The sequence below is a fragment of the Varanus komodoensis genome, unplaced genomic scaffold (genome assembly GCF_004798865.1).
Source record: "Varanus komodoensis strain SLA01 unplaced genomic scaffold, ASM479886v1 scaffold3, whole genome shotgun sequence".
Classification (NCBI taxonomy): Eukaryota; Metazoa; Chordata; class Lepidosauria; order Squamata; family Varanidae; genus Varanus; species Varanus komodoensis.
The window spans coordinates 64,083,781-64,106,514 of record NW_025335761.1 but is presented as its reverse complement, the minus strand read 5'-3'; the positions used below and the strand labels follow the sequence as shown (position 1 = coordinate 64,106,514).

Sequence of the window (22,734 nt, the reverse complement as noted above, 5' to 3'; positions counted from 1 at the left end):
AGCTTTTCCCCAGGCCACATCATGTTCTTGTGCACATACTCCTGGCAGACCTAGGGGTGTTCCGCTCCCCTTGGGGGCTCGTCCACACACAGCTGGTGTGAACGGTTTGGGGAGCATGTCTGGCCCCATGATTGCAGAAAGACTGGAACAGCCTAACTGGGGGGACCCCACCGAAGGAAAGGGCCCTACCGATCCACAGCTGGACTGACAGCCATCTGTGGGTCTGTGGCATGACGCACTCTATAACAACCAGATGACCACTCAACTCTGAACTGCCTATGTGGAACAGAACCGGAAGTATATGCACGTAGCTCAGCCTTCCCTAGCTTCTTGATGTGATGGCTGTAGCTTCCGGAGGGGTGCCAGGTTGGGGAAGGTGGACATCAACATTAAGCCAAGATAGAGAGAGAAAACTTGAGCCACTCCTGTGATGTGCTTGCTACCTCAGTGGCGCTCTCCCCTTCCGCCCCAGAGTCCTTTGATCCAGGGCAGTTCTGCACAAGGCGTTTATCACGTGCTCCTTATTCTCTAATCATGGTGGCTTACGGGTTCTTCAGGTGACACTGTGATTCTGCAGCTTGCTTCTGTGTCTCACCAGCACTTTCGGCAAGCTTTTTAAAAAGAGCAAGGCAAGCACTGTATCCCATTTAAAAAATGAAAGAGAACGCGGTTTCCTCTTGTGTACTGGCACTGTTCCATTGAACCACAGAGCCACCCAGCGGTTCATAGTGGAAAAGCAAGAAAATACTTGGGCGGCTCATAGATTCCCTCAGCTCTTTGAGGGAATCAGAAGTAGATGCGGAGGATCAAATGCAAAACTCCTGGATCTTGAGATCAATGAGCTCATGAAGAGAAATTCCCAGGTCCTTTCTCCCCTTCATCCTCACGGCCACCACCCCTCAAAACCTTTGGAGAGGCAGGAGAGGTTGAGCAACGTATGGGGGGGGGGGGCTAGAGAGGGTAGATCAACCCGAGGTGGGTGGGCCTTTTTGCGGGACTGCAATGGGGGGAGTGTCGGTGGGATAAAGCGCCTTGCCTTGCCCCACAAGGAAGGCCAGCTCTGCAAAGGGGGCCACGGTTTCTTTGGCCTCTCCAAGGAACAGGAGCCGGGCTGCTCTGGGGAGTTCGACGTGCTGCGAGCGTGGGCTCTGCTTGGGCTCCGCTGGGGCGGCTTCGGGCCCCCTGCACGCCAGAACGCGTGTTTTGCCTCCCCCAGCGTCCCGGGGTGGAGCAGGGCTTGTCGCCATTGCTCGGCTGATGGGCTATGGCCGTTCTCCTTCGCACTTGCGCACAATAGTCGTCGGTCGGCGTTGCCATGGGAACCAGAGGGGAATGCCCTGAAAAAGAGAGGCATCACAGCCATTTGCTTCCTTTTCCGGGAAATAAACCCCCGTTCCGGGCCAAAGCAAAATAGCAAGGATGAGGGGTTTTTTTACAAGGCATCCCGGAGAGCGGGCAGCGCAGAGCTGCTGTGGGGGAAACGTGGCCACTGACCCGTGGCGGCCCAGCGGCTCCATTTGGAGCCCCAAACGCGCTCCCACCGGTTGCTAAAGGGTCCCGCCCCCTCCGCCGCCCTGCCTGGGGTCTGGCACCCGCTCCTCTGCCCTGGGAGGAAACGCTCCAAGCCACGCAGACCCCCCAAAGCCAGAAACCGCTTGTGTACCCTGCGAGTTCTCAGGTGGCTGCGACACATCCCCACGGCCCACCCGGGCCCATCGGCCTCTGGTGGACACAGCCCAGAGGCAGGTGTGGCTCGGGCTTCCAAAAGCAGAGAGCGATGGGAGCTGCAGTCCAGCACAGCCCCAGCGCATCAGGGAGGAGCAGCTCCAGGGGAGGAAAGCAGGTGGCCGAGGAGACGGCGACAGGCCCGCTGACGGCCTGGAGGGCATCTTGTGTCCGCTGCAGCCTTCCTGGACTGGATCGGGCCCGCCTTCTCCTCAGAGCTGCACCTGAAGAAGCACCAGGGCAGGGTGGCATGTGCCGGAAACGCACAGCGCAGGATGGGGGGCTACAAGCCCCCTTGCTCACCTGTGCAGGAGGGGAGGGGACACTGGGGCCAGAATCCATGGCAAGGTGGGTTGGAGGGCTCTTACACTTACCTGCAGGCCTCCCACACACCTGGTGGTGCTGAACAGACGGGGTACAGGTGGGGTTGGCACCAGGAAGGGCTGGATTTTTCTGCTCACAGGTGGTTTGCTTGGGGTGATCGAACGGATGCCTCTGAGCAGGGGTGGCTCTTCTACCCAGCAGACCTTGGACCATCTAGGCCAGCACCTTGCAGAAAATAATTTATTTATGTATTTATATTGCGATTTATACCCTGCCTTTTTCCTACAAAGGGCTCAAGGCAGCTTGCATCCTTCTCCTCCTCCATCTTATCCCCACAACAACACCCCTGCGAGGTAGGCTGGGCCGAGAGTCTGTGACTGGCCCAAAGTCACCCAGTTGGCTCCATGGCTGAGCGGGGACTCGAACCCGGGTCGCCTGAGTCCCAGTCCCAGGCTCTGAACCCCTGCACCACACTGGCTCTCCATCCACGGTGCAGCCCCTCTCCTTCTCCTGGGAAACGTTTTGCAGGTGGGAGAGGGTTAGGGTGGTCAGCAGGATGTAATTTCATGCTTGAAATGCTAGGTTTTTCTTTTTAAATGAGCAGCACTGCGATTTGGGGGGGGGGGGGCAGGTCCACCACCACCACAAGACCACCCCACCTTCGATGAAAACCTCACCAAAATAATTGCGAAGCTGAAAATAAGCAACTGATACGACTCAGGGGCTGGAGGAACTCCCAAGGGGAGAAACGTTGCCAGGTTTGGGGTACCAGAAGAGGAGGAGGGAGAGAAACAGGATGTGGCGTGGAGGCGGAGGGCGACGAGGCCTTTCCTCTCCGTCTTACCGCACCAGGGCCAACAAGGCCGCCCCGTGAGGCTGCCTGGAGACTCAGGGCACCCAAAAGACGGGGTTCTGCAGGCACGGCAAACTGCAGCAAGAGGCCCCAGCTGGGAGGGCTTGAAAAGCGAACGAGAGAGACTCATGGAGGAAAAGGCTACCCATGGCTGCTGTCCTCGGATCCCTTCCGGATTAGAAGACAGGAGCTGTTTCCTTGGTGAAAGCAACGCACTTTTGGTGGTTGTTGAGTCGCGAAGTTGCGCCAGACTCGTCGCAACCCCACAGACAACATTCCTCCAGGCCTTCCTGTCCTCCACCATCCCCCGGAGTCCACCCAAGCTCACACCGACTGCTTCAGTGACCCCATCCAGCCACCTCATCCTCTGCCGCCCCCTTCTTTTGCCCTCAATCCTTCCCAGCATCAGGCTCTTCTCCAGGAAGTCCTTCCTTCTCTTTAGGTGGCCAAAGTATTTGAGCTTCATCTTCAGGATCTGGCCTTCTAAAGAGCAGTCAGGATTGACCTCCTCTAGGACTGACCGGTTCGATCGCCTTGCGGTCCAAGGGACTCGCAGGAGTCTCCTCCAGCACCAAATTCAAAGGCCTCAGTCCTTCGGCGCTCAGCCTTCCTTATGGTCCAGCTTCCACGGCCACACATTGCGACTGGGAACACCAGAGGCTGCACGGGGCGCCCAAAGGCCCCAGCAGGGATGGGGTTACGTCTACCCAGCCAAAGAGGTTTGCAGTCTGGCCCAGACAGGCCTCGCTTTTGGGCGGGAGCGGCTGGGAAGTGGCAGGCAGCCTCCCCCATCGCTGTTTCTCATGCAGCCTCCGTCCCCTCTTGGATTTAGCAGCTCTTGCTGTGCTGAGCCACGGTTTCGCGGCCGTCTGCTGCGCCGGCCTCTCCATCACGCACGTGCTCAAGACAATCGGGAAGGCCACCCTGGGCACGTTTTCTCCTGGAACGGCCGCTCGGTCTGCAGAGGATGCCCTCCCGAGCCCTCGTCCTCCCGGCGCGGCTCCTCCTTCCCTCGGTGATGTTTTTGTTGGTTTTGCAATTGTGGTTTCTGGGTGGCACCGAGCCGTGTGTGTTCCAGTAAGCAGCCTGATAGCTCTTACTGGTGGGAGTGGTTTCGAGGCACAGAGGCCCGCGTTGCAGCGATCCCCCTCCTCTCCTCTCCTCTCCTCCTTCCTTGTATGGATCGTGATGGGATCTGCAGGCAGGAAATTGGAGATTTCCCTTTTCTTTGGAGGCCCCTTTCCACCAGGCACGTACGGAGCTGCGCAGCTGTGAAGAACCGCACCCACCGGTTTATTTTTAGGACTGCATCCCCCCCCGGCCCCTCCAGCCGTGTGCGCACAATCGCCAGGCGCCTTCTTGACCTCCCACCATCTCCCGCAAGTGTGGCGCTCTGCTGCGACACAGCACCCCCCGGCTTCAGGCCTCTCCGACGTGTTGCTCAGCTGCGACTCGGCGTCGCGGCTTGTGATGCCTGATGCCCAAGCGACACGGTGTACATTGTGTGGCACATTCAGCAAGCACCCCGAGTCCTTCCAAGCAGCCCTGGAGACGGAGGGTGAAGGGGCGGGACCAGGCCAGGGGTGGGCGGGGCCTGGTGCCCCAGGAGGGTATCCAGAGCCCCGTCCCCTAAGGCTGACCTCCCCTTCAGGCACATCGCTCTCCTCCTCGTGGGGGCAGAAGCAAAGACTGGTGCCTTCTCTCTCTCCCAGTCTCACTGCCTTGATGCCACGCACTGCATTCCCATGTTCCCCCCAGTGGAAAGCCAGCAAAATGGCCACCCCCCCTTTTTCTCTCGGCAGAACTGGATGAATTTGCAAGGCTGGTGCCCCCTCACAGAAACAGGAGACCTTTATTTATTTTAGTATTAGATTTATTTAAAAGCTGCCTGATAGCATTATGCTCTCTGGGCAGCCATTGTTGTAGAAATCAGTAAATAACATTGATAAAATAATTCGGTCACAATATTTATTTATTTATTTTTCGATTTATACCCTGCCTTTTTCCTACAAAGGGCTCAAGGCAGCTGACATCTCCTCCTCCATCTTATCCTCACAACAACAACCCTGTGAGGTAGGTTGGGCTGAGAGTCTGTGACTGGCCCAAAGTCACCCAGTTGGCTCCATGGCCAAGCGGGGACTCGAACCCAGATCGCCTGAGTCCCAGTCCCACGCTCTTAACCGCTACACCACACTGGCTCTTAAACAAACAGGATAAAATCACAATAAAATAATTAAATACAAATAAGGCATACATTATTATAATTAAAACCAGGACCTTGATTCTAAAGGGGCACTGGAAAAAGACAGCTTTTGCCAGGCGCCTGAAACTCAGTAAGGTCAATGCCTGGCAGGTCTCTGGCAACAGGGTGTTGCAGAATTGCGGGGCCGGCACCGAGAAGGCCTCGCTCCTTTCCTCCCCCTTAACCTCCTCGGTGAGAGGAAGAGAGAAGGGCAACCGGCCCCACAGGCCCCAGCAGGCTCCCCGCTTGTTGGGAAGCTGCATGGAAAGGGAGCTGCAGACTCAGCCAGGGTGGCATCTGTGGGGCCCAGGCAAGTCGCCCCCGGCCCCTTGCGCTGCCCCTGCAGTGAGAGCGGTGCAGGATGGGGGGGGGGGGCAGCTGCTGCCTGACTCGCCTCCTCTGGGCCACCTCTGCGCGGAGACAAGACAGGATGAGACAGAGGGGCCAGGGTGCTGGTGGCCCCTGCCCATGTGCAGGAAACCCACCGCCCATGTGCAAGGACGTGCTCAGTGCGGGGCGGGGCGGCCCCCCTGGCAGCGCTGTTCTGCTCTGCCTCTCCGCAAAGACGCAGACGCGGGGCCCCCTTGCCCCGGCACCGGGCCCGGGAGACTGCGGGAGGCTCGTGGAGCCCCTGACCCGCCATTCCGCCCCCAGGGCCCTCCCCAGCACGGAATGCCGGCTTTTAAAAGCCACGTCCCCCCAGGAATCAGTGGGGACGGGGTGGCAGGACCGGCTGGCCGCCTGGGAGCTCTGACCACGCACTCGGGAGGGTGCCCCTGCCCTGCTCCTTCCTCCTGCGGATTCCTGGGGACCCCCGAGGGGAGCAGACTGAGAGCTGGCAGTTTTGCCCTCCGTCACCTGCCCCCGCGGCCGGTGCCCCTCCTGCCTGGCTGCCAGCAGGGGGTCTCCTTGGCTGGGGGGCTCTCCGCACCTGCCATTGGGGTCGGGACGCCCCCAGCGCCAGCCTTGGCCAACGGGGAAGGTTTTAGAATTCCCCCCGCACAGGAGCTGAGCTGGGTTCGGGGGCTTCTGAGGCAGGGCGGACTTGGGTGCATCCCGACCGCGCGTAGCCAAACTCGCTCAGGGATCGCGTCCAGCAACCGCCTGCACGGAAGGCTGCGATCCTTGGCTTGCAGCGCCACCTAGGGGCCAGCAGCGCGAGCACAGGCAGGCCGCTGCAGGAGCCCTCCAGCCATGCAACATGGGCTAGGCAGGGCAGAGATGGGATTTCTTCCCCCAGTGCGAGCGGGGCTAGCCCTTGCTCAGATCCAACACGGCATTGGGATTTGGGGTTTTGCGCATAACAGCCGGGAAGCTGGTGACCTGTTGAAGCGAGTTCTCAGACCCACATGGCCGGGATCTCAGGGACCCTGGGCGTAGAGGCGGGTACATTACTGGGAGAGGTGCGATCGCAGAAGGTGGCTGCTGGGAGCTGTAGTCCAACGGATCTGGAGGGGGCTGGCCTGGCTATTCGCAACAGCAACCCTGTAAAGTCAGTCAGCAGGATTCGCTCCACAAGGCAGTAGGGGCGGCCTAAGAAATTAAAAATGGCAGCCAACGGGGCTCCAGTTGTATCACACACCCGAGTGCCGGCATGATCCCAGACAGGTGGGATCCATGGCAAAATGTCGCAGCGTCATTTTGCTCCGCAGAGTTGGTGCTCGTCTTCAGAATTCCAGCCCAGCAATTCCACCCTCCTGACAAAATTTCCGTTTTTCGTCTGCAGCTGGCACTAAACCCTCTGCGGCTTGTGAAGGCTATGAAACATGCTCGGGCCCAGCAGGGCTGCCTCTGGGACTGTTTGCCCCCCTCAGATTAGAAAAAAAGGGAGCTTTACTGCAGTTCTGCAAGGCTTGGGGTCCTTCCAGGCTCGCCCGGAGCGACTCCTCCTTTCTCCGTCATTCCACTTTGGCTTCGGTCCTGCTGGCGCGGCAGAACATGGTGTCTGCTTGCAGCCGTCGCGCAAAGCGTTGCTGCTGAAGTGAGCAGTCGCAGCTTCCGTGTCTCCCAGGCAGCCCGACTCGGCTAGCCAGAGCTTGTGCCGCACGGCGCAGAGAGCGGGGACTGGCGCAGTTGCCGGGTCTGCACCTCGCCACAACCCGCCCTGCCATGAGCCCTGCAGCCCACGATATGCCTGCCTGGGGCTTGTCCACTCCTCTCCGGCTGAATCCCCCTGAGGATTCCCGGGGGACCCCGGGGCAGGACTGACTTGTCTCCTCTTTCCTGCCCTGATGGTGAGCTATTTTCGGCTGGAAATTTTGTGCCTTTAACTGAGAGGAGAAGGACTGGGAGAACTGGGCATGTTCGGCCTTGAGAAGAGAAGACTGAGGGGGGACATGGTATCCCTCTAGAAGGACCTCGAAGGCTGCCACAAAGAGGAAGGCCAAGTCTCGTCTTGCTGATGCCAGAGTGCAGGACATGGAGTAATCAGTTCAAGCTGCAACAACCCCGATTCAGGCCGGACACCAGGAAAAGCTTCCCCACTGTCAGAGCAACACGGCAGTGGGACCAGCTTCCTGGGGAGGTGGGGGGCTCTCCCACACTGGGGACATTCAAGGGGAAACTGGGCAGCCACCCGAGGGGGATGGTGTGACTTGGTGTCCTGCACTAGCAGGGGGTTGGACCCGATGGCCTTCTGGCCCCTTCCAACTCTACTATTCTATGATTCTAAGAGAAGACTGAGGGGGGACATGATATCCCTCTATAAGGACCTCAAAGGCTGTCACAAAGAGGAAGGTCAAGGTCTCTCCTTGCTGATGCCGGAGTGCAGGACACGGAGTAATCAAGTCAAGCTGCAACAACCCAGATTCAGGCTGGACATCAGGAAAAGCTTCCTCATGGTCAGAGCGATAGGGCAGTGGGACCAGCTGCTTGGAGAGGTGGGTGGCTCTCCCACACCAGAGACATTCAAGGGGAAACTGGGCAGCCCTCTGAGTGGGATGGTGTAACTGGTGTCCTGCAACAGCAGGGGGCTGGACCCGATGGCCTTCGTGGCCCCTTCCAGTTCTACTATTCTATGATTCTACGATTCTTGCTCTGAGATTTCCACAGTCTGGCTTGTCCGCTGGCTTTTGCCGCACCATTTTGACTGTGGTGCCTTGGAGGGACGGTCAGTGTCTGGCAAGCATCTGAAAACACATTTTTGCAAATAGAAATCCTGCAAAAAGCATGTGCACAAACTGAGATTTCTTTTAGAATTTCTTCCAGGAGCGCAGTTGTGCGAGTGTGGAAGGGCCCACAGCGCCCATCATGGCCAGCCTGCTGGGGATGATGGCCACTGTGCTGTAGATGCCACTCACCTGGCCCAGGATCCAGAACCAGCAGCTGGATGTGCCAGTCCTGGCTTTTTTATGGCCAGTGTAGCTGTATCTTTTGCAGATGCACATGCCTCTTTCAGGATGATGAAGGTGAAAACAGCTATTATATCAGAGAGGCAGGATGGTCTAATGGTTAGAGCACTGGACCGTGACTCGGGAGACCTGAGTTCTAGTCCCACCGGGTGACTTTGGGCCATTCACTCGCTCTTAGCCTGGCCTATCTCACAGGGTTGTTGTGAGGATAAGATTGAGGGGGGAGATGTGTGTAAGCCACCTTGAGTTGCCTGAAAGGAAAAAAGCTGGGATATAAATATAATAATTAAAATGGATACGCAGGGAGGCAAGTCAAGAACTAAATAAATACCACCTTCACTCCCAGTCACCTCTCTCCTCTCAAGCACCTTTGTTCTTCTGATTCGCGTCACCTTATGCTGTCCAGACGTCGATGGATCTCAGCTGTCATCCGCCCCTGCCAGCATGCTCGGGGATGATAGGAGTTGTACTCCAAGGCTGTCCGGGCAGGTTCGCCCCTCGTTGCAGCTTTCCTGCGGGCCCCCTTGGATGCGCTGCGCACATCTGGCCGCAAGGTGGCAGCAGGCGCTGGATCCCGGGAGCTGCGTGCGCGCAGCATCCGTGCCCGCGCCGGGGCCCCCGCAGCCGGAGCGCGGCCCCTCCGAGGGCACCGGCGGGGGGTGAGGGGGGGCTGCTGCTCCGGGGGGGGGGCGCATCGCTCGGGATGGGCGGCCCGGCTGAGCCACGGCAGGCACCGAGGCCGCCCCGACGCCCGTCCGGGCTCTCGGAAGCGGCCAGCAGGAAGCGTGCGCAGCGCCCTCTGCCGTGGATTGCGCGCATCCGTCGCCCACTTTGGAGAAAAGGTGCTCGGGGCCGTTCACTTTTACCGCACCGCTTCGCTTCTTGCAAGGAACCCGGGACAGATTACACTGTCCTCCTCAGCCTCACAACAACCCCGCGAGGTAGGCTGGCCTGAGAGTCTGTGGCTCACGTCAAGCCACCGTGGTAGCTCAAGGGCTGAGTGGGGACTAGACGCTTTGAAGCGAATCCCCAGGCGGCAGGGGCGCATTCACACATCACGCTGGCCCACCCCGGGTGGCCGTGTGGCCCACCCATGAAAAGGAAAGAGCCTTTGTGGGTCGCTGCCCCTGTCGGGAGAGGCAGGGCGGCTGGGGAAGCTCTCGGCGGCTTTGGGGCAATGCCCCGGTTTGGACCCGCTGCGCTTCGCCAGCAGGTCGCCCCCGGACGGTGGCCCAGCGGGGCTCCACGTGCGGCCACTTCAAGCGGCTGCAGCTGCACGGGAGCAAAGCTTCAACAACGGACACGTGCCAAAAATTCGGGCAGCCCCAGGGGATGCTCAGGCGCCCCGGAAAGCTTGTTCAGATGGTCGGCCCGCTTGTGTGATCCCTGGCAGAAGAGAGAGTTGAGGGGACTGCAACTCCCATAACCTAGGATCATGGGAGCGGTAGTCCAGGACATCTGGAGGGCAGATGTGGAGGGAAGCTGACTGGACAGTGCATTTCGGGCCATTCTGTGTTTCGGGCTCCACCATCTCCTGGGAAGCGTGTGCCGCAACCTTTCCCAGGCGCAGTGCGGTGGTTTTGGCATGGCGCCCGAGCCGGCAGGACTTCACCGTGGCTCCGCACGCTCCAAGCTGCCCCAGGTGCCTTCCCGACATGTTTGGGAAAGCGTGGCGTGAAGCAACCCAAATCCACGAAGAATAAACCAAGATAAAGTTTTCCTATTTCATGAGCTTTCCATATTCAAACGTGTTGATGCTTATTTATTAGATTTATACCCCACCTCTTTTCTTTTTAAAGAGCTCAGGGCAGCTTACATCATTCTCTTCCTGCTCTCCATCTTATCCTCACAACAACAACCCTGTGAGGTAGGAGGGCTGAGAGTCTGTGAGTGGCCCAAAGTCACCCAGTGAGCCCCACGGCTGAGCGGGGACTCGAACCCGGATCGCCGGAGTCCCCGTCCCGTGCTCTTAACACCTACCCCATGCTGGCTCTGATTGGCACACAAGGCAGGTGGAAGCGGAGTTCAGAGTCACAGGGAACACAGCCTGCATTCTTTTCCTCCTGTCAACACAAAGGACTAGAAACTTGACTTCTTAAAATGAAAGCTCCAAGCAGGGGCCTGGAGTATGTTCTTAGGCGATCACGCTCTGATGGGCCCTTTGCAATTACAGCCCCTGGGAACTTTTGCTGGCAGGCCAGGACACACGTGCCCACAAGGGGCCTCTCAGGGTCAGCCTGGGGATTGCCCAGTGATGCCAACCTGATGAGTGGGAAGGGCCTGGGGGCGCCAACTTGGGGGCTGTGGGCATCGCTGGGCCACCAGACCCTTCTCGTGGCACCCATGGGCTTCCTTGCTTCTCCCAAGGTGGTTTTTTAAAAAAAGTTAGGGGCAGTTTATCAATTCTTAACTGGGAAGGTGAGATTCTGCACTGTGCAGCTTGATCCTTGAGACACGCCTTCCATCCCGACGACGCGTGTGGGCTAAGCTGCTTCTTGTGCAGCCTCATCTGCTTGATTCCTGTGAAATGGGCATCATAGTCCAGCACAGTTCCAAGGGGTGGCCCTGTGTTCAGGAGCTCCGACTACACCTCCGAACCTGGACACGCTGCTTTGCAAGATGGCTGCCGCAAGAGGCTGCTGGTCAGAGCACCCATTTCGTGAGAGCGTCAGCATCTCTCCCCAAAGCCCAACTGTGCCCACGGACCCAGAAGTGCCGCCCCCCAAGTAAGGCATCATTCCCAACCTGGAGCCCTGGAGGGTTGGGCTGCGATTCTCACCCCTCTCCCACATCCGACTGGTGATGGATCCCCAGCACTGGCAAAGTCCATCACGGCCCGGCTTCAATTTTTGTAATGACGGGGCGCTTTCCATCCCAAGTAAGGCCAACAACAGCCCTGTAGTGCAGGCAGGGCAGTGCTCTCAGCCTCCCATCAGAGACTGGCATGAGGGTTGAGGATCAGAAACCGGAGCTTGCCGGGGGCCAAGCGCCGAACTCACAGGCGAGGCAAACTCTTGGGCAATATCCCGGCTCACATCCGGCTCTTCTGGGCCTGGAATGGCCGACGGCAAAGAGCAAAACGTGCCGGCCGTCCGGCCCAACCGCAGCAGCCCTGGACGCTCGCCCAGAAGGGCCGCGGCTGCCCGTTGCGGCTCATGCAGTTTCCGCCCTGTTTTGCCCCCAGGTCTGGCCAGATGCGGCATCCGTGGTATTCCAGTGCCTCCAGTGAATAAGCTGCCCCGGAGCAGCGAGAGTCAGGGCGCATTTCCAAATAAAGACCAGAAAGGCCCGTAGTGTAAACGGTGACTTTTATTGCCCTCTCTTTGAACGGTACCTCAGAAGCTGCACAGAAATCTTTCTCCGTTAACCGAGCAAAGCTGGGGACGTTGGGCAGGCAGGTGCTCCGTCGCTTGCGTGCACCCGTGCCGACGGCAAGGGCCTTTCACAGAAAGGAAGAGTCCTTCGCTTGTGCCGCGGAACAGTCGCGGCCAAAACAGGAACCCGTGGCACCGTCGGCATGCACCGCAGACACCCACCCCGGCCGCAGAGTTCCCGGAAATGCAAGTCGGGCAGGTGTGCATGCGCTCCAGCAACTGCGCACAGTCCCTGATCGTACTAGGGCAACCCGGGCGCATCCTCAGGATGTGCTCTTCTTCCAACCGCACCTGCCTACATTGCCTGCCCAGTGCCAAGCGGACAGGTGTACGTTTATGCTGCGCGCGCAGCAAGGGCCTCTGTAAGACGTCTGAAAATAGACCTTCCTGCTTTTCCCCCTGTAAACTTCCGGCCCTCATGACCGGGGCATGCAAGAGATGCCGCCTAGGAACAAGCAGGTCTACTTTTCCCAGCAAGGCCGTTTGCAGGTGTGGCGGACCGACGGGGAAGCCCGGATCCACCTCAGCACCGCCTAACCTCATCCTGCGGCGTGACTTGGGCTGGGGGAACACGAGCGGCTGCTGAAAGGGGGGCTTGGGGACATCAGCTGGGGGGCTCTGATCCCCGCGGCTGGTTTTGCTGTCACGATCAGAGCCGGCTGACGTCTCAGACCCGCCTGCCCCGCCTCCCCACCTGTTTCCGCTGATCCATGATCAGAAACGGCAACGGAGGCGGTTCTGGAGGCAGAGCCCCATCCTGGAGGACTCGGGGAGCTTGTGGGCCGAGCGGAGCGCTCCGCAGGCGCATACATGCCGTATGAAGGTGGCCGGAAGCTCCCCAGGTGTGCAAGGGGTACCTGCTTGCAGCACAGGGGACCCCCCTCCCAGACCCGCCTGGGGCAGCCCTCCTCCAGTGCTCCCTCCCTCCCTCCCTCCCTCCCTCCAGCCAGCAGCACCACGTGGCCGCCGCACGGAGACACGCGCATAATGGAGGTCCGCAACCCCACCCGAAGCGGCTCTGGGGTCCAATCCTGCCACTCCTGGGGCTGCCCTGAGCGCCAGTTCCCAGCGGAAAGCTGGCGAGCTTCAGAGAGCCAGGCCGAGTCCGGCTGGGCAGAGCCCTAACCAAACCAACCGGCTGCCAAGGGGACCAGCGGGGCCAGAGGGCAGCAGTGCCATGCTGCCCATGTGCCACAGCAGAGGGTGCACAGACCCACTGCCTTTGCTACTGGAAGCAACCGGTGGCCGTTTCGACTGGTAGCCAGTCATCGCTTTATCCCCGTCCGGGGTCTGGGAGACCCTGCTTGCCCCGGGAGAGCCGGGGTGTTCTGCCTTTTTTCACTCCGTCCTCAAAGGACACCAAGCAAAACTCTGCGTAAGTTTAGGAAGCCGACAAGCGATTGTCAGACAGGCTGATTTTAACCCCCTCCTCTCTCTTTGGTACAACGTCCTGCGACTGAGCCAACCACGATCTCCAGCGTCAGCTGCAGGCCCGGTCGGCACCTGGGCTCCTTCCTTCCGGGCCTCCGGAGCCGCCTGGAAGAGCCCCCCCGCCTGCGTCTCGGCTCCCCAAACCACCTGGAGCAGGAGAGCAGAGACCCAGAAATGGCACGCCTTTCCTCTGAGGGGCAGCTGCGCCCCTTGGGGTCCCCATGGCCAGAGGGGAGCCGGCTGGCTGGGAAGGGGGCACTGGCTGGGAACCCAACAAGAGCTTGCGTAGCAAGCTGAAACAGCCGTTAACGGACACCAAGGGGGGCACCCAGGTGGGGCAGCCCCCCCCCACACCCCTCGCTGCACCACGAGCCCCTTCTCTGTTTGTTTGGACCGGGCTTCACCCCACTGAAGCCCACCGGCTGTGCGGGACCGCCTCTCCCATCGTGGACGCCTGATATTGCCTTACTAGTGTGGCATGATGGGGGTTGTAGTCCTGGCCCAGCTGGAGGGCACGTGGCTGGGGAAGGCCATTTTAGGCAGACTTTCTGGACTCACCGGGATGCTGTGAAAACGGAAGGTAAGCCCTCTTTACAAAAATATCTGTATGCTTTCAGCTTTATAAAAAGACAATGTTATCAAAATATGGGAATGCTATTGCTGTGGGTACAAAATTCTTTAAATATATATATATATAGATAGATAATTTCAAAAGGCATTGTGCTCTGAGTCGTGTTGTGTGTGTGTGTGTATCTATGGTGTGTGTGTTTAAAAACCGCTTGGGGAAAACAGCTCCATGTAATGGCTTGCAGGCACCTGAATCCCAGACAAGGGACCATCCGGGCCCGTTTAAAAAGCACAGGGCGAGGCAAAGATACTCTGCAGCGGCCAGTGCATTTCTGTCGCACACGCACAAGATGTGGGAAGCCCTGGCCCTTCCTCGCTCTCTGCAGCACACACGTGCGCAAGCTTTTATTTCACGGGGGCCTCGGAGGCACAGAAAGGGACGGGCCAGGGGGCTTGGGCCAAATGCAGGCGTCGCGGCCGGGCGCACTTCATGTGCGTCTGTAAAAGCCACACATCCCGCTGGGGGGCGAGCTGAGAGGAGTGGGGGGGAAGATGGGGGCGAGGCTGGGTTCCAACCCCTCCCTGCCCCTGGCGTGGCAGAGGCCCAAAGCCCCAGTGGGCCGGGCTGACAGAACTGCAGGGGGTTCTGAGAGTCCCCCTGAAGCCCAAGGTGTAAAGGTGCAGAAAGCTCTCCTTTGCCCCACTGCAGACCGCTGGGCATTCACAAACCTGCTGGGCAGGTGAGACGCCAGGTGAGCAGGTGCTGCAGTGAGCACGAATGCCCGATGTGGGGAACGGCCCAGGTGCGCCGGACGCAAACCAGGCAGCGGGGATTCTCCCCCTTCCTACTGGATTCTGCGGGAACCTCCTCACCTCCCCAAAACGAGCAAGAAGGGAGACCCCTTCCCTCTCCCTGCATCAGGTCAGCCCTTACAGGAGTCTCTCTCTCTTGATCACTCCCTCCCGCATCCCTGTGTGTGTATCTATAATATATATATATATGAAAGAAACGAGGCATTAGGTAACTCTTTCTACAAAAGGCAGTTCAAACAAAATAAAAATAAAACATGGGATCTTTAAGTTCGAACATCCATTAAACAGAGATTCCTCTCTATAGATTTATATATGTACTTTTATATATTCTCCCCCCCACCCCTAACTTAAAGGTACTTTGGTCAACCAAACTTATTGCTACATCCTTAAAGATTTGTTCTTTAGCATTTTCCCCCAAGGGATAAAAAGAAACAAACGAACGGACAAACAAACAAAAAAGCTTCCAGAAGCTTTCTAAATCCCATTCTCTGCATACCAGTTTTTGGTTTTTTGTAAACTTCTCAAAGTATCCGATGGAGGCTTGGCTTGGATCGCAGCCCAAGAACTTTGTGTGTGGCGAAGAAGCAAAGTCGCAAAACGGATTGACCGCATCTCACAACTTGGTCCGCCTTCCTGCCGTCTTCTCGACACTCACAGTGTCCTTTTGGTTTGTTATGGCTCAGGCCTCGGTCTCCATGTCACCCATGTGGGAGCACATGAGTTTCTTTGGCTTAATAGAGTTGAACAAGCGGGGGGGAAAAATAAAGACAACATTCTCACATTTAGCACCTACACCACAATGGCAGAGACCAAACAAAAGTTGCAAATGCGAAAAAAAGAAGGGCATCTGGAAGATTTGAGGGCTCCCAGGAGGCGAAGGACGAGGACAGAACAATTAAAAAAGAGCAACATGGTGCATCTTTCTTCTTTTGTCAAAATGAGAGAGGCCAAGGAGCTGCTTTGAGAGAAACCAGGTTTTCGAAATCCAACCGATTTACACTCGCGTTGAGTTCCACCCCCGAACATCCGTGCCCAGGATCCCACTGCCGGGACGGGAACCTGGAAAAGTGCGGAGGAAGGCCTTGATTGCAAAGCATCCCAAAAAGACGCTGAGGGGGGGATCCCCGTTGGCACCAGAAGGAGCTCACGAAGGGACGACGCCTTCCTGGATTGTCTCTCGAGAGGGCCGCGAGGGCAGCGTCAGACCACGAACTCCGGAACGTCCTCGTGGGCGAGGTCCAGCGAGAAGTACTTGCTGGCCCTCTTGACGGGGAAAGTGTCTTGCATGTTGACGCACTGCTGTGCGAGGCAGCCGCTGCAGTAGAGGCTGTCCCCGGCCAGGCCGTGGCCGCAGCCGAAGGTGAAGCTCTGCGCCGACTCCTGACACAGGCTGGCCAGGCGCAGGAAGTCCTTCTGGTGCAGCCGGATGTCGTCCAAGCTCAGGCTGTGCCTGTCGGTGGAGGTCTTGGGTTTCCTGCCGCCCGTCTGGAGGAGACAGAGAAACAGAGCGAGTCAGTCAGGAGGGGCCTCCCGGGCCATCTAGTCTGACCCCTGGCTCCAGCCGGCTCCACTCACAACATGCCCACCATTGCATGTCCAGCCTATTCTTGGACACCCGCACCAATGGGGTCCCAACGACCTCTCATGGAAGCCCATTCCACACCCTTGGGGTCCCAACCATTAGGAAGTACTTCCTGGCAACCAAGTTGCCTGAGCTTGCCTCCACTGGAGCACGTCCTGCCTTCCTCTGCAGGGGAGAACAGGTCTCTGCCCACCTCCGTGTGACACCCCCTCACACACCTGCATGTCGCCCACAGATCCCCCCTGAGTCTCCTCTTCTCCAGGCTGAAGAGACCCAGCTCCCTCAGTCTCGCCTCATACGGCATCCCCTGCAAACCGGCCACCAACCTTGTGGCCCTACGCTGCACTGACTCTAACCTGGCTATATCCTTCCTGTAATGAGGGGCCCAAAACTGAGCACAATACTCCAGTTACGGGCGCACCAGAGTCGTATGGAGTGGCAGTAACACCTCCCTCGATCTGGAAGCCGCGCTTCTGGCTGTGCAGCCAAGGGCGGCGTTCACCCTCTGGGCCGAAAGAAGGTGCTTGAAGGTGCTCCAGAGGCAGCACACGGCATCAGGTCAATCCCATCCTCCCTTCCCTGTGCCATCCACTGGTTTTTATTTTTCAAGCACCCTCAGTAGAGCATCAAAACCCGTTATCTTGGGTTCCCGTAAAGCAGGAGTGTAGGTTTCACGCAGCCCCCAGTGCTTCCCCTACGTAGTTCCCATACTGCCTTATTACAAATTATTTATTGTTAACCACAAAAATATCATTTTTAGCATTGCTGTGTATCAAAGACCTAAAATTCGCTTACAGACCAAACTGGACCCTCTTGGAGCTTAGGGATACAGGAGTCGCCAAAGGTCAATTTTAGTGTGCAATCAAACCACATCTGCTGGCCTCGTCAAAGGTATGGCAATAAAATGTGGTAAAACTTGTTTTATATTTTATTGTATTATATTTTAATTGATCTATTTGTGAGCTGCCCTGAGGCTTCGGCAAATGGGGCGGCAAAGAAATTTTCTAAATAAATAAATAAAATAAATAAATGAATTCCGGACATTTTCTTATGGCCAAAATGTTACCCCAGTTTTTAATGAAACAAAACGCTCTGGGGACCTGGAGAAACACAGAACAGCTGATCTGCCCCTAAAGTAGCAGAAATGGCACTGCCCCCACCTGTCCCTCCGCACCTGGGGCGTTCTAGCTGCCCACCTGAGAAGAAGCTGCCCGCCTGAGCCAGCCACCCCTTCCCGGGCATCACTCTGCAAGTCCCATGGGAAGCACGCAACTTCCCAGGCGGCCTCACACCCCTCACCGCGCACGCACCTGCGGCAAGGAATCCGTGCTCTGGCCACGGAGCTTCACCACCGTCTCCGAGGAACTTGATGTGGAGGAGCTGACTTCCTTGACGACCAGTCCTGAATTCCACAGCGAGGGAGGGAGAAAAAACCCGAGTCGGTGAGCGCCCGCTTTGTTCAAGACTGGCGCGCTTTGTACAGCCCGGCAAATATTTTGCTTTGCATGCTGACTCTTTGTGTCGTCCTGAAAAAATTCCACCACTTGGCCACCATCTGGCTGGCTTTTCAGAACATGGGATGTGGCCATGCTACCTCGAGAGGGGAGATGTGTAATTGATCCCTGAAAAGCCTTCTGCGCACAGACGGGCAACATTTATCTGTGCATTTGGAGTTAATGGCATGGCTTGGCGGTTATTTCTTGTTGACTGGCTGTGCTAGATATAGAAACACAGAAACAGAGCGAGGCAGGAGGAGCCTCCTGGGCCATCTAGTCTGACCCCCGGCTCCAGCCACCTCCGCTCATGACCTGCCCACCAAAGAAAGATATTTTCTTTTTGTCTTTTAGGAATGTTTTAGATGGATATGTTGTTCTACACTGTGCTTGGTATTTAGTTATGTACTTCATTTACTTGCCATCTTCCCATGGCACCCTGATTTTATTATTTCTTTGTATATCACTTTATTTACCGCTCGAGAGTCCTCGGAATAGTTACAGCAATATAGAAGTTGAATAAATAAATAAAAATAAATAAATTTCAAGAGCTGGGCAGGGCATTTTGGAGTTCTTTCTTTATCACTATAAGTCAGAGACGACTCGATGGCACATAACTTTTCACTTTGGGATGCCTTCTGGTTGTGTGGGCAGAACTGAAGTCAACTGGAACCATCCCGTTTTGGAACACCACGTGCCGGAATGACAGATTTACACAAGGAAATCCCTGGCATTTCAGTCTGAAGATGCCGGTCCACCTCACCTCCCCTGACTGCAGCCCCTTCTCACCATCTTTCCTCCAGTGCCGATCATTCCCAGTTTTTGCATGTCCCCCGATTCAGAGGTTGAAATCCCTCTCCTGAGCTTTGCTACAGGTGGTCAGAACTAACATAAAAAATGGGTGGCGCCCCATCCAAGGAATGCGCTCCCCAGAGAGGTCCGCCTGCTGCCATCATTATTATTTTTTCGGCGCCAGGCTAAGGCCTTTTGATTTAAACAATATTTTAACAACTCTTAATAATACCTATTGGTTTTAATTTTGCAGCCAGGGTGATTCTGGGTTTTTAATTGTGTTATTTTTATGTATTACGTTTATTTATTTATGTGAGCCGTCCCGAGGCTATAAGCGATGGGACGGCATACAAAAATTCTAAATTAAACCAACCAATCAATCAATCAATCAATCAGTTTGTATCTGGGCCCCACCACCAGGAAACTTCTTCCAAACTGAATCAGGTCGCAGGGTCTGAAAGCGGTCCCCACACCCTCCGCCAGATGTTCTTCTTGACATCTGCTTTGCCCAGGGCCTTCCAAGAATCCCCCCCCCCCGCTCGCCTGCATCGCGCTCGCGCAGGTCACCTGATTGTCCGTTGCACTTCCTGGCCACCAGCATGTCCTCCGTGATGTAAATGCAAACATCGGGGCTCACGTCATCCAGGGACGTTTCGCTGGCTGGCTCAAGGTCTCGGGGGTCATCCACCAGCATCTCAATTTCTGCGCAGGAGAGGGAGGGAAATGAGGCGTCGTTTGGGTGGGAGAAGGAACCTTTGGGGGCCCCCAGCTGGGGAAGGGAGGAACGAGAAGAGGCCGAGCGAGCGGAAAGCTGGGCAGGCAGAGGCTGAGCTTGGTTCCTGGGGCAGTTTCAGCCACAAAAATCCCCCCCTCCATGAAAGGATGAGGTTCCCATGGGAAGGGTCACGCACCCCGCCTTTGGCCATTCTTGCTTTCCCTTCATTTCCTCGCCACTGCTTTTCGGTTTGAAACCCAGACACCTACTGGGAGGTGCCCCCCACCTTGTATATTCTGACCCTGTTATGGGCCGCTGGACTGAGGAAGGCAGACTGGGGGTCCCCGTTCCTGCCATATAGTTTTTCTGGGGCCTAGAAGCCTTCCACGGGCGACCGGATGCTCTGAGGCGCCCATGCTTAGCGTCTCTCTCTGGCTGGGGTGGTGTGGGACCGGGCTGTGTCCACTCAAAGGGTGAGGAAGCGTCCTCGGGAAGGGACCCCTTTGCCAGCCAAAGCCCTGGCCTGAAGCCGAGCACAGAGGGAGCTGGTCCAATGCAGGACGTGGGCTGCCATCTCGCTAAGAGGCCAGCGAAGGGCTGGGGGTGGCAGGGAGCACCCCCGAGGCCCCCTCGCAGATCTGGAGAGTCAGCCAGGTGGCGAGCCGGCCTGTGAGGCGAGACCACACCGGAGACCCTGCAGACAGGTTGCCCGCCATATCCGTCTGGCTCAGGGCTGTTTCTAGCCTGGGGGCTGAGGGCCACCTTCACCGTTGCGGCGCTCTTGGATGTGTCCCACCGAGGGGCAGAGCCACAGGGGAAAGGGGACGTGGCCAAAAGGGCCAGAAACACCCCCAAGTATCAGCGTATCTCAGCATAAAGCCCTTCCGATCAGGGATTAAGCCTTAGGAGAGATGCAGGACCTTCTCGAGGGACAATGCCAAGTTCCACACCTAGGAAAGGGAAACCACAAGATGGGGACACCTTGGCTCAACAACACTGCAAGTGGGAAGGATCTTGGAATGGCTGTGGAGCAGGAACTGAATCTGAGCCAACCGTGTGATGCGGCTGCAGAAAGGGCAAATGCTATTTAGGGCTGCATTAACAGGAGTATCGCTTCCAAGAACCCATTCCCCTGCACTCAGCACTGGCTAGGCCTCATCTGGAGTCCTGCGCCCAGTTCTGGGCACCAGTTTGAGAAAGGTGTGGAAGAGCCGCAGAGCGGCCAGAGGAGGGCAATGGAGATGATCCGGGGACTGGAAACAAGGCCCTGGGAGGAGAGACTGCGAGAACTGGGCATGCTGAGCCTCGGGAAGGGAAGATCCAGGGGAGGTGGGACGGCACTCTTGAAAGGCTGCCCCAAAGAGGAAGGCCAGGATCTCTTCTTGATCCTCCCAGAGGGCAGGACCCAGGATAATGGGCTAGCGTTCCAGGAAGCCAGTTCCGGCTAATATCAGGCAGAATTCCTGACGGTCGGAGCAGTACGGCATGGGACTCTTGACCGGGGAGGTGGCGGGCTCTCCCACCCTGGAGGCCTTCGGGAGGCAGCGGGACAGTCCTCTGGGAGGGACGGCTTAAGGGGGGTCCTGCCCTGAGCTGGGGCTTGGTCCCTCGGGCCCCTCCCGCCTCGACTCTTCCGGATGCCCTCCCTACTCCCAGAATGGGGAAGGGCTGCCACAGGTCAGGGAGCCCCCCAAGAACTGGTGGAGGAGGCTGACACCCGCAGGGCTGGCTCTGGCCCCTGGGCACAGGGGGCACCCCTGGCCAGATGTGTGGGCGGTGTCCGAGAGGCGTCTCGGGCGCGCAGAACGGCCCCCGCCCCCCGCGGGAGCCCGGAGCCCAGCCGGGGGGGGGGAGCCTCTGCGTGGGCAGGCGGAGGCCCCGCGGGTGCAGCGGCCGCGGCGGGCTCACCGTCCTCCTGGGAGGAGTCTTCCTCGGGCCGCTCCTTCTCGCCGCTCTCCACGCCGGAGGTGTGGGAGCTGCCGCGGCTGGTCAGGGAGCTGCAGGCCCGGAGCGTGTGGTGCACGGCGGCCAGCAGGAAGTCCTCCTCGGCGGCCCGCTCCCGCGGCTTGGGGTCGGCCTCGATGCCCGAGGTGTGCGAGCTGCCGTGGCTGGCGGTGGAGTGGCGGGAGAGGCCCGGGGGCCTGGCGCTGCCCGAGCTGCTCCCGCTGGCCCGCGAGCGCTTCTCCAGCGGGTCCCCGTCGAGGTCCAGCGCGTCGCTGATGTAGGACTCGCGGTACTGCTTCTTCTCTGCGGGGAAAGCCGGGAGGCTCACGAGGGGCACCCGGTCAGCGGCGAGCGAGGGGGGGTGACCCCCGACATCCCCACTGCCGCTCTCACCACTGCATTAGATGCCCAGGTGCCAGTCCCCACTGAGCCCTGCAGGTCTCTGGGTGACCACAGGGGGGCGCTGCCACACTGCCCAGCCTACCTCACAGGGTTGTTGTGAGTCCAGAACAGAAGAGGAGGCCTATGACAGCTGCCTTGGGCTGCTTGCAAGTGAAAAAAGGAGGAAATATATTTAATAATGCATTAATACGTTGCATATTGTTTTATTTATATTTCCTCTGTCATAGTTCCACCTTGCCCTTTTCCTTCGAAAGAGCTCAAGGCGGCTTATGTAGTCTCCTCTTCCTCTTCCTCTCAGTCTTCGTCCTCACCACAACAGCCCTGTGAGGTAGGATGGCTGAAGGACCGGGACTGGTCCGAGGTCGCTCCGTGAGCTGCCTGGCCGAGTGGGTACCAGAATCGTGGTCTCCTGGGTCTCCAGCCAGCGCAGGAACCTCCGCACCACACTGGCTCTCAGTGAGGATCAACTTGAGCATTATCCTCTCTGTCTTTCTGAAAAAGCCTCTCGTGAAGAGATGTCAGAGGCGGTGGCCGCCCGGCTGGCCTCCCCCCACTCAGGCCGCCCCCCCCCCCAGGCTGCCTTCCACCTGGACGAGGCACAAAACGAAAACGGCACAACCCGCGCCTCTTGCAGGCGGTCCAGGCCCAGCCCTTTGCCTGGGCCTCCGAGCTCCCCTGTGGGAGGCCGTGCAGGGATTCAAAGCCACTTGTGGACTAGCCACTTGGGCAGGCATGTTGGCCCAGATCAGGAGAGGAACAAGGCGCAAACCGGCCAGAGAGAGCTTCAGTGACGGGGTGCAGCAGCCACAGAAGGCCTCAATAACGGCCGGGGCCGGACCGGGAGAGGGGCGGCTTACCTTCGTTCTCCTCCAGCGTCCTGATCCGCCGCAGGACGGGCTGCAGGTTCATGTAGAGGCGGTGGCTGCTGCTCAGCAGCTGCAGCAGGTGGCGGGAGCGCAGCGGGCAGCCGGTGTAGTAGGTGAGCTTGCGGGCGGATGGCAACCCGTCCGGCAGGATCTCGAACCGCTTGCCCTGCAGGGATCGGAGGGTCACGGGGACTGGCGGGCGGGTGGGCGCCGCCTCGGTGCCCCTGCCGAGCATCTCTCGCGCTCACCGCCGCCAGGGGC

The 22,734-nt window shown here is 58.1% G+C and overlaps 1 protein-coding gene across 4 annotated transcripts in view; it reads right to left on the bottom strand.

The window, feature by feature from the left end:
* Positions 1–13,259: 13,259 nt before the first annotated feature.
* Positions 13,260–22,734, bottom strand: part of FRMD6 (FERM domain containing 6) — a 54,927-nt gene continuing 45,452 nt past the window's right edge. For 3 of the 4 annotated variants that reach the window (XM_044436394.1, XM_044436395.1, XM_044436397.1), the window contains 5 exons: positions 22,465–22,639; positions 21,170–21,508; positions 19,114–19,248; positions 17,572–17,663; positions 13,260–16,164 (listed from right to left, as the gene is read on the bottom strand). In XM_044436394.1, the coding sequence (XP_044292329.1) occupies positions 15,880–16,164; positions 17,572–17,663; positions 19,114–19,248; positions 21,170–21,508; positions 22,465–22,639 (1,026 nt within the window). In that variant the 3' untranslated portion in view covers positions 13,260–15,879. The remainder of the gene's footprint in view (positions 16,165–17,571; positions 17,664–19,113; positions 19,249–21,169; positions 21,509–22,464; positions 22,640–22,734) is intronic. The other variant, XM_044436398.1, reaches the window with a different exon arrangement.